The 12034-nt window shown below is 41.0% G+C and overlaps 1 protein-coding gene across 1 annotated transcript in view; it reads right to left on the reverse strand.

Moving 5' to 3' along the window:
- Window positions 1–12034, reverse strand: part of galntl6 (polypeptide N-acetylgalactosaminyltransferase like 6) — a 248889-nt gene that overhangs the window by 38676 nt on the left and 198179 nt on the right. The window contains exon 12 of the mRNA XM_048594039.1: window positions 7131–7247. Within this exon, the coding sequence (XP_048449996.1) occupies window positions 7131–7247 (117 nt within the window). The remainder of the gene's footprint in view (window positions 1–7130; window positions 7248–12034) is intronic.

A 12034-nucleotide genomic window follows, 5' to 3' on the forward strand; every position in this document is an offset into this window, starting at 1 on the left:
AAACGTCAGCCTTCCTGCTCCTCTGATGCTGCTTGGCCTGCTGTGTTCATCCAGCTCTACACCTTGTTATCTCTAATATTTTTGAGACCTGGGTTCAAATCCTACCACGGAAGATGGTGAAATCTGAAATCAATTAAAAAAATCTGGGATTAACAGTGTAATGACAACTATGAATCCGTTGCTGATTGTCAGGAAAAACCCACTTGATTCACTAATGTCCTTTAGGGAAGGAAATTGCCATCCTTACGTGGCCTGGCCTACACGTGACTCCAGACACACAACAATGTAGTTGACTCTTAACTGCCCTCTGGGTAATTAGGGATGGGAAATAAGTGCTGGCTAGCCAGCAATGCTCACATTCATGAATAAATTTTAAAAAAGGAAGCTAAGACTGGACAGCAGCACAATGCCTCTGTCTTGCTCTGTGCTATATGGACTACAATCCTATCTCTTTTACAAAGCCATTCTGTTCAGCAGTTAAAAGATATCTCTGTTATTACCCATCACCACATTCTTAAGAGCTTCTGGGTGGAGATTGGTCAACTCATACACTGCAAAAATGGAGGACCAGTACAACTGGTATGTTTATTTCCAGTATTACATGTGTTTCTTTACAGTGATTTTTTTCCTTCTGGGCACACTCCATCTACTGACACACTATCAGGGTGGATCAGAGCTACAATGGAATGTGAGTCTGTCTCAATCGCTTGAGCCTATTCCTCCAGTCAATTAAATCTTCTCTATTTAATCTCCATATGCCTGTCTTGGTTCTGCAATCCTTAATCCCTATACCTAATTATAACCTCAGCTTCAAAATGTCCCATTGATGCTCAGCACACACAGGGCTTTGGAAGACAGAGTTCCACATGTCTCCCAGTCTTTGTATGAAGCAACATTGCCTGCTGCCAACCCTGAGTGGCCTAGCTCCAATCTTAGATTTTATGCCTGTTTTTGTTTCAAATTAAGGGGGCACCCATTTAAAATAAAAATACACAGAATTTTTATTTTGCTCATAGAATGTTGTGAATCTCAGAAACTCTCTTCCTCAAAAGGCAGTGGAAGCAGAGTCATTGAATTTTTTTTTGGCAGAGGGGAAAGAATCTTAATAAGCAAACAGGTGAAAGGTTATCGGTGGGAAGCTGGAAAAGCTAGATCTGCCATGAACTCATTAAATGGCACAGAAGGCTGAAAGGGCCAAATGGCCTATAACCTGCTCCTAATTTATATGTAGTTTCTGGCTATCTACTCTATCAATTGCATTAATCTTCATGAACACCTTAATTAAATTACCCCTCAATCTTCTATCAATATTGACATATGCTTGTGTACTTTGCCAATGTTGACCGTTTTAGGGCCACAATTTGCTTTGTTTGGAAAATACAGGGCTTGGCTTTATGTGTTCCTGCTGGATATGGTTTGGATGGTGGAGTGGGGCTTATAAAGTGTGTAGGTATCCAGGACCCTACCTACCCCACCCAACAACCAGCTTTCTTAATAAACACCATTATTGGTTTATGATCAAAAAAGCTATTCAATAAAGACATATTGATAGGTTAACACAGAAAGTTAGCAATATAGACATAAAAATGCTCACACGCAGAGACAGATATACATTCATGCTGACACGTATGGCCACATGCACACTTATGCTGACATATCCATTTGCTCACATGCATGCTCACACTCTCACATACTCTCACACTCACAGACTCTCACACAAACAAGCTTACATTCAGGCTGACACTCACATAAATGCTCACACATAGGCACACACATGCCTACATGCACACTTATACTCACACACATGCTCACAGTCATACTTAGACACAGGTTCCTGCTCACATACACGCTCACAGCGTTCTGTTCTGAAGAAGGGTCACTGGACCCGAAACATTAACTTGGATTTGTCTCCATAGATGCTGCCAGACCTGCTCAGATAAAACAAAAACCTCTTCAAGCCAGTCACTGTCCAGAAGGGTCCCAGCAGAGGGCTGCAGCAAAACAAATAGTTATCACCAATCAAGGTGTTTTACAGGAATCCATATTAAAAAAATTCCAGTGTCCACAATATACTTTCAATTATCTTTCTAAAAATCACCACTCCAGATATTTCCACAAACTTGAAATAAACCCATTTTCGACACTCCTTGAAAACTTAACTCTTCCAAAGAATATTAAATATAAAGTGTCTTCATCACCTCAATGGTACATGTTAGAACTAAAGTGTTCTCAGTTAACTACCAGTGTTTAGTGGAGACCATTGGCAAGGAGTGCATTTTTCCACAGATTATCTTTGAATTCCATAAAACCTTTCAGTAGAAGTGCTCTGCATAAACGAGTGAGGAGTGTTATTATGTCCAAAGCATTGCAAATTGTTTCCCTATGGAGTGGACAGCAAAGGGAGGACTAGTTTGTAAAGAAAACTGCAATTATAACGGCAGTGTGGGACTTCCACTTGCTGATCCATTGGGTTGAAATTTTGCCAGGAAGTGCAACACCCCATTTTTTGTTGAAATGAAGGTCCCATGCCCACATTTACTGACAGTAGGACCAAGTGACCTTCTCTGAAATGGCTTCTTAATTGGTCATCTCCAGCTCACTATCCAAACAAAGATGTTAGTAGACCAATGGGGAGGCGATGGCCTAGCAATATTATCGCTGGACTGTTAATCCAGAGACCCAGATAATGTTCCGGAGACCCAGGTTCGAATCCCACCACGGCAGATGGTGGAATTTGAATTCAATAAATATCTGGAATTAAGAGTCCAATGATGACCGTGAATCCATTGTCAATTGTCAGGAAAAATCCATCTGGTTCACTAATGTCCTTTAGGGAAGGAAACTGCCATCCTTACCTGGTCTAGCCCACATGTGACTTTAGACCCACAGCAACGTGGTTGACTCTTAACTGCCCTCTGGGCAATTAGGGATGGGCAATAAATGCTGCCTAGCCAGTGAAGCCCTCATCCCGTGAATGAATAAAGAAAAACAAAATCAGGATTTATGGAAGGTGAACCCACTGGCTGATGCAGAGAGGACACTTCCATCAAATTGGCGATCTCCCATTTCTGGTTCATGGGTTGGGGATGGGAGTGCGAGTGATGGGGAATGGTGGTAGGGGATGGGGAGCTGTTCACTGGCTAAATACAGGTAGGCCAGAGAATTATCCTTTATATGGCACTTAGGGGTGGCTAGCACTGCTGCCTCACAGCACCAGGGACACAGGTTCGATTCCACCCTCGGGAGACTGTCTGTTTGCACATTCTCCCCGTGTCTGCGTGGATTTCCTCTGGGTGCTCCGGTTTCTTCCCACAGTCCAAAGATGTGCGGGGTAGGTGGATTGGCCATGCTAAATTGCCCATAGTGTTTAGGGATATGTAGATTAGGTGGGTTGCAGGGGGATGGGTCTGGGTGGGATGCTCTGAGGGTCGTTGTGGGCTTATTGGGCCAAAGGGTCTATTTCCACACTGTAGGGATTCTACGATTAATTATGTTCATGGCTGCCTGCCTTCATTCCCCAAAGATGCAATGGGAAGTCATCTCAATTTTACTTCCTCATAATTTTTCTGTCCATCCTAACCTCCCAGGACAGGATTGGGAATATCTGAATCCTGAACAGACCAGGTTGGAGCTTTTCTACATTTAAGTTGGGTGTTAATGCAGCTCTTCTAGGTAGAGAAGGGGAAAAACCAGAGAAAGCTAGCCAAGGACTTATGTCTTAGAAATAAAAAAAAACATGCTTTCCACAGCCTCTGGACATCCTAAATTGCTTTACAACCAATTAAGTATTTTTAAGTGTCATCACTGTAGCAACGTAGATAATGCAGCAGCTAATGTATGCACAGTAAGCTCCCATAACAGGCAACTATGCTAACGATCAGGTAGTCTATTTTAGTAAAGGCAGCTGAAGGAGAAATATTGACCAGGACATCAGAGAGAGCTCCCAAAGTCATCTTGAACTTTCCATTCCTCCTGCACTTCTTCTTGGCAGTACCTAAATTTCTTGATTTATATGAATAAGTATAGCAGAAGCAACAACTTTCAATTATGTTGTCCCTTTAAAGTAGCAAATTGTCCCAAGGTGCCACACAGGAGCGTTACCTAACAAAATAAGTTGTAAGAAGTGTCCTGAAGGAAGATAGAGGTAGTGTGGGCTAAGGGGGGAGGCTTTGACAGCTCAGAGGTCTAGATAGGCCCAGACAGCTGAAAGAATGGCCTCCACAGCTGTAACAATTTAAATTGGGAGTGTGAAGGAATGGACGATGGGGGGTTTTTGGGTTCAAATGGTTTTGTTACTCTTTTCATCCAAATCAATGGCCTGTGCTATGCAGCCTGGTCCTTATCCCTTAGGTTTCCCAATGATAAAAGATCCAATACTAACATTAACATTTCATACCTTCATGTGAAAGGATTGGAAAGGATGAGACAAGGTGAAATTCTTAAAGGGTTGGAGGGTTTGAACTATAAGGAGACGCTGAATAGGCTGGAGCTATTTTCCCTGGAACGTTGGAGGCTGAGGAGTGACCTTATAGAGATTTATAAAATGGGCATGGAGAGGGTGAATAGCCAAGGTCTTTTCCCCAGGGTAGGGGAGACCAAAACTAGAGGGCATAGGTTTAAGGTGAGAGGGGAAAGATTTAAAAGGGACCTAAGGGGCAACTTTTTCCAGGGCAGCTGTTTTGTGCCAGAATTGAGGTATTCCTACTAAAGTAATGCTTTGCCTAATCCTAGGGAATGAAGCTGTTCAAGAAGTGTCAGCAGATGAGCATTTTGGGAATAGTAACCATAACTCTGTAAGTTTCAAAGGTTTTTTGGAAAGGGATAAGGATAGTGTAGAAGTGTCTAAATTGGGGGAAGGCCAACTTCAATATCATTAGACAGGATCTTGCAAACATAAACTGGAAGCAGCTACTTGCAGGTAAGTGTACATTTGGAAAGTGGAAATATTTTAAAAATAGTATAATGAGAGTTCCTCTAAGAGTGAAGGGCAAGGGCAGCAAATCCAAGAAATCCTGGATGTCAAGGGAGATCATGAGATTGATAAAGAAAAATAAGGAAGTATTGGTCACTGCATTGAGTATAGAAGTTGGGAGGTCAAGTACAGGAAATTGGTTAGGCCACTTTTGGAATATTGCATTCAGTTCTGGTCTCCCTACTTGGGGAAAGTAGTTGTGAAACTTGAAAGGGCTCAGAAAATATTTATAAAGATGTTGCCAGGGTTGGAGGGTTTGAACTATAAGGAGACGCTGAATAGGCTGGAGCTATTTTCCCTGGAACGTTGGAGGCTGAGGAGTGACCTTATAGAGATTTATAAAATGGGCATGGAGAGGGTAAATAGCCAAGGTCTTTTCCCCAGGGTAGGGGAGACCAAAACTAGAGGGCATAGGTTTAAGGTGAGAGGGGAAAGATTTAAAAGGGACCTAAGGGGCAACTTTTTCACGCAGAGGATGGTGTATATGTGGAATGAGGTGGCAGAGGAGGTGATGGATGCTGGTACAATTACGTTTAAAAGGCATCTGGATGGCTACATGAATAGGAAGGATTTAGAGGGATATGGGTCAAATGCTGGCAAATGGGGCTAGATTAATTTAGGATTTCTGGTTGGCATGGACAAGTTGGACCAAAGGATCTATTTCTGTGCTATACATCTCTATGACTATATATATTAGGTACAGAGCATTAAAAACACAAGACGCAATTCGGCACTATAAAGAATGAAATATATTTGGCAGGATGAAGGAAAACCCCAAGGTCTTTTATAAGTATACTAAGGGCAAGACGATTTCAAGAGACAGAGTGGGGCCTATTAGACATCAAAGGGGCAATCTGTGCATGGACCAGAGGATGTGAGTGAGATCTTAAACAAATAATTCTTGTTTGTATTCACAACGGAGAGAAACATTGTAGCTATATATTTCAGTTGCAATGGTGAGGTCCTAGAGCATGTTAAGATTAATACTGATATGGATGAGGATAGTACAGTTATGTGGTTTACATGGACTTCAGTAAGGCCTTTGATAAGGTCCCACATGGAAGGCTAGTCCAAACGTTAAGAGCTCATGAAGATCTAATGCAAGCTGATAAACTGGATCCAAAATTGCCTTGCAAACAGGAGGCAAAGGGTGATGGTGATAGGTTGTTTTTGTAATTGGAAGCTAGTGACCAGCAGAGTAACACAGGGATCGGTGCTGGGACCCTTGCTGTTTGTTATGCACATTCATGACTTGGATGTGAATGACGAGGCGTAATTAGTAAGTTTGCAGATGACATGAAGATTGGTGGTGTTGTTGATAGTGTGAAGATGATCTTAGGTTACAGTCTGACATTGATCAGCTAGTGAATTAGGCAGAGCAATGAAAGGTGAAATTTAATGTTGATAAGTGTGAGATGATGCATTTTGAGAGGTCTAATACAGCAAGGTTTTACACAATGAATGCTAAGGAGTACAGAGGAACATGGGGACCTTGCTGTACAAGTCCATTGATCCCTGAAAGTATCAGCACAGGTAGACAGGGTGGTGAAGAAGGCATATGAGATGTTTGCCTTCATTAGCAGGGGTGTAGAATATAGGAACAGGAAACTCTTGTTGCAACATTATAGAGCATTGGTTAGGCCACAGATGGGACACTGTGCTGTTCTGATTGCCACACGTATCAGAAGGACATGATTGCACTGGAGAGGGTGCAGAGGAGATTCACCAGGATGTTACGAGGAATTATGAGGAGAGACTGGATAGGCTGAGTTTGTTTTCCCTGGAGTAGAGGAGACTGAGGTGTGCTCTGATTGAGGTATACAAATTATGAGAGACATAGGCAGGGTAGATTGTGAGAATCTTTTCCCCATGGCAGATGTGTCTCAGACCAGAGGATATAAGTTTAAGGTGAGGTGTATGTGATGTAGAGGAGATCTGAAGAAAAATGTTTTCGTCCAGAGGGTGGTGGAGGCAGACAATCTCCCAACATTTAAGAAGCATCTGAATGAGTAATTGAAATTCTGGAGCATAGTAGACTACAGACCAAGTACAGGTAGATAGGATTCGTATGGTTTGGTGTTTGTTGGTTGGCATAAACATGGTGGGCCGAACGGCCTGTTTCTATGCTGCATGACACTATGGCTAGACCTTTTGGTACCTGCTCATGTGACCATGTACGTTCCGAGCCGTCCTTGATACAAACGTCCAACCTCAATTCTGCTCCTGTTGCTCCATGTTTACTGTCCACGCACCGGTTTGTAGCAACATTACGGATCTGGAAGAAACAAATGGCAGCACTATCCTTATTTCAACTTGTTTGTCGTTCTTATTAACAACAGGCAGTACACTCCAAAAAAATGGCTCACTGTATTTGAATTTGATTTGTGACATTTTGAAAGCTTGATAGGGGGTTTTAGAAAGCAAATTATTGAATCTTACTACTGAAGGAGGTCATTCAGGTCATCATACCTGTATTGGCTCTTTGAAAGAGTTGTCCAATTAGTTCCATCCCAACGTTCTTTCCCTATAGTCCTGCAAAGATTTCCATTTCAAGTGGGCTCCAACTCTCCCTTTAAAATTATAAAGGAATGTTTCTCAATTTTCCTTCAGATTGTGCATTCTCAGGTCCCAACTGCTTACTGTATAAGTAAGAAAATTCTCGACTCCACACTGATTCTTTTCCCTCAGCTGTAGGTAATAAATTTGTTCTGAATAAAGTCCGTTGATTTGAAATGCTAATTTTGTTTCTCACTCACGAGTATTTGCATCATTTTCTGTTTTAATCTCAGATTTCCATCACCCAGGGTACTATGCTCTTTTATGAAAATAAACTTGCTTTAAACAGTTTGGAACAATTTACAGATGGAAACGAGGCAGCCAATTTACACAAGCAAGTTCTCACAAACAATAAACTGATAATAAACAGCCAATCTGTTTTTAGTGATATAGGCTAAGAGGTATATATTGACCAGAACGCCAGGAAAAAGTTCCTTTCATCTTCTTTGTAGTTCTAGTGGGATGTTTTATGTCCACCTGAGAGAACAGAGACTTCATTAACAACTCATCTGAAAGATATCAGATCTAACAGCACAGCACTCCCAAAATACTGTTCTTGGGTTTTGGCCTGTATTATAAATCAAGCAAGTCTAGAACACATGACCTACTGATTCAGGCCATTCAGGCTGATTCTGAGGCAGGAATGCTCATCATTGAGCCATGAGTAATTACTTATTTGGGCAATTTCTGGGTTCCTCCAGAAGTAACCCCACCCTTGATTTGTTTATGTGCACTGCTAGTTAAAATATTGACAAATCTATCCCAAACTCTTTGTCATTCTCTGGTCATAGATCTCTTTCAAAGATGTTGTGAACTCCTGGGATGGATGGCAGGTTTGCATGCACTGGTTAAAACTCCATTACCAGCTGCCAAGTGAAGTGGCAGAGTACATAAGCTGAATGCTTAGCAAAGTAGGGACAATGGATCAAAACCAGTAGTTGCTGGAAAAGCTCAGCAGGTCTGGCAGCATCTGTGAAGAGAAATCAGAGTTAACATTTCGGGTCCTGTGACCCTTCTCAGAACTGGTGGTAGCTAGGAAAATGTTGGTTTATATGGAGAAAAAGGGGACTGGGGGAGGGATGAGGAGTAAACAATAGGAGGGGATAGAGCCCAAAGAGAGAGAAGAACAGTTGGACAGACAAAGGAGTGAATAGCGATCTGGCAGTTTGCATGTTCTCTGTATTCCTGTGTGGGTTTCCTCTGGGTGCTCCCACTGTACAAAAATGTGCAGATTAGGTGGATTGGCCATGCTAAGGTGTCCAGGGGTTGTGCAGGCTTGGAGGATTAGTTGTATGGAATGCAGGGTTACAGTGATGGGGTGGGTCTGAGTAGGATGCTTTTCAGAGGGTTGATGGTCTGAATGGCCTGACGGGATTTATGAATACAGCAGCAGTCCACATGGACCAAATTATCATCCCTAGCTCAGTTTGCAACCATGTCTCTGACTTTCTTTTAAGCGGAACTGTTGTTTTGGTGAACATGTGCTCAGATTTTTTTTTGTTTTAGTGTAAAGAAGAACTGTAAGCCATTTTCATCTCATGACTGATAGTAGGAACTGCAGATGCTGGAGGATCTGAGACAACAAGGTGTAGAGCTGGATGAACACAGCAGGCCAAGCAGCATCATAGGTTGGCCTGCTGTGTTCATCCAGCTCTATGCCTTGTTGTCTTCATCTCATGAGTAATACTTGTCCTGCAAACTTTACATTTGCTTATCAAGGGCAATAAAACTGGCCAACACTTTAAAAAGAAAGTCACATCTAACATTTTGATAGCTGTCTCCATTCTTCCAGCAATGTGAGTCCAACTTGCCAATGATTCTTGATGTAGCATTCAAGATATTCGTAGTTTCGTGGACAGAGAGCTGCACTTGTTTTAATGCAGTTGTCAGGGACATAATGGGCATTTGGAACAATCATAATGAAATGCCTTCACCATTATCTCTGACACAGCACAGAAAGCTACCTTGGCACCAGCAGCAGTTAACCTAGCAGTTAGAAAGATGGTAACCCAGCCAAAGAGGTACAAAGAGAAACATATGAGTGCCAATACATCTGGAATAAAACAAAGGAACAGAACAATGGATTAGAGTGAAATGTAACGATGCTGCTAAGGGCATCCCAGGAGGAGAAGCATATAGGGAATTAAAGAAGAAAGCTTCAAAGTGCACAATGTTAATTCTTCAATGGCGCATCAGTAATAGTTGTACACTGACAATTCCTGAATGATGAAGGAAAGAAATAAAAAATATTGAGGAGAAATGAGTGTAGTACGACATTAGTGACAGTGGATATTATTTTGACCATGTGCTAGTTTTTCATTTGAAACATATCTTCATTTAAATAACAGAGGATTTTCATATATATTCATTAAATACTAACAATGTGCAGCATTACGCAGTTGTGGCTAAGTATTGAACAAGTGCTGCACTGTTGGAGGTGCTGCCCTTCGATGAAATATTAAAGCAAAGCCCCATTACCCTCTCATGTAGATGCAAAATATCCCATAGCACTATTTAGAAGAGAGTAGAGAATTTCTCCGCAGTGTCCTGGCCAATATTTATCCCCTTACCAACATCAATGGAACAAACCATCTGGTAAGTATCATGAGAATTAGTTTGTTGGAGCTTGTGTGCAAATTTTTCGCTAATGATCCTACTTTATAAGAATGGCTACATTTCAAAAGTTCTTCTTCAGCTGTAACACACTTTGGCATGGCCAGAGGTTGTGAATGGAGCTATAAAATACACTTTAAAAGAATAAAAAGGACAAATAGTTCTTTTACTGTTGTCACAAGCATTACCATCAAAAGTCAACAAACCACTTCAGCAAACCATTAAGCAGCAAATGCTGAGGAACTTCTAAGAACTATTATGCTAATTGACAGTATTAAATTACAGGATTTGAGTTACTGCCACTCCCTTTATAATTATGATGTGAAATACTCTCCCTCTTTCTATATTAGTAATATCCTTCTGGTCGAGCCAGATCTTGCTTTAAAGTTTTTCTTTTGTGGTTTTCTGACAAATTTTTTGAACTGCCAAAAACATTTAACAGAATGAAATCAGTCATCCAAAAGAGATCTTTCAAAAAAAAAGTCTTGTTGGATGTTTTAGTGAAACTCTGAGGGAGTTCAACAGTGTTTGAAGCGCCACCTGATGGATAAATACTAAACCAAAGATTACCTGGCTGCTTTGGGAGACTTAAAGATCCCGTGACGTGATTCCAACAAGAGCAGGGAGTCTCCCTAGCATCCTGGCCAACGTCCACTCCATAAAAAACAAAAATTATTTGGTCATTATTTAATTGTTGTCCATGTGAGTTTACTGCCTGCAAATTGGCTGCTGTGTTTTCCTATGTTACAACACTGACAATAATTCATTGATGCACTGTTTCTTTTTTAACCCTATACAGTAGCCATAAAAATTCCCAATGAGTAATTGCAGATTATTTCTTGGCATATGTGCAATAAGCCTTTCACCATTTATCACTATTAATACTATAATGTGATTATTAGTGCACATTATGACACCATGTCAGCAATCTGTATTAAGGAATTTTATAGACAGAGAAAAGGCCACTGACCTAACACATCTTAGACAGAAGAATCATATCGGCTGTCTCAGCTTATCCCTCATTGGTCTTATTTGATAAAAAAAATGTCCAACATCCATCTACATCACCTGCTATGAACCTGGTATTTACGCGATTGATGAAGTTGTTGTCGAACGGGAGAAAAAAATTGAAAGTGCTGGAAAAGCTCAGCAGGCTAGCAGCTAGCCATTCCTCAGAATTCGACTCAAAACGTTATTTCTGATTTCTCTGATTTCTCTCCACAGATGCTGCCCGATGCTCCACAGATGCTGCAATTTTTGTTTTTGTCTCTGTTTTACAGTATCCGCAGTTCTTTCGGTTTTTATTTGTTGTCTAATTAACTCTCTATCAATAACTTCCTATTCTATAAGAGTCTGAGAAGAAAACCTCAGTGCTGGAGAGCCTCAGGAATCATAGGTCCAATGTTATATGTTTCTCTGAAAGATGTTGCATTCACAATATGCCTTATGTCACATTGCTCTAACAGTATACCAATCTCTCAGAATTTGCTTAAATCGAGTATTGTTAGTTAGACAATATCTACCCCTCCTACTCCCCCGCCAACTCAAAAACAATTTGCATCCTCACCATCTGGAGGTGCGAGTTGATAATGGCTCCAAAAGGTAAGATGGATTCAGTGAACAATAGACCACAGTCATCTAGTGAACCGATGAAATTTGACAAAGGAAAATCAGTGGAATGACAGGGAAGGAAATAATATGAATGAAGGTCAGATCAAAGTGGAATTAGAGAGAAGGATAGAAATACTTAATTAAGAATGAGATAGAAGAGACAGAAAATTGTAAAAGAAAGGATATGACTTTACATTTTTAATTTGGAGAAAATATCTCTTCAGAAAAGAGACTTCAATAGTTTGAGATAACAAGGTGTAGAGCTGGATGAACACAGCAGGC

This window comes from Rhincodon typus, chromosome 3 (genome assembly GCF_021869965.1).
Source record: "Rhincodon typus isolate 14 chromosome 3, sRhiTyp1.1, whole genome shotgun sequence".
Classification (NCBI taxonomy): domain Eukaryota; kingdom Metazoa; phylum Chordata; class Chondrichthyes; order Orectolobiformes; family Rhincodontidae; genus Rhincodon; species Rhincodon typus.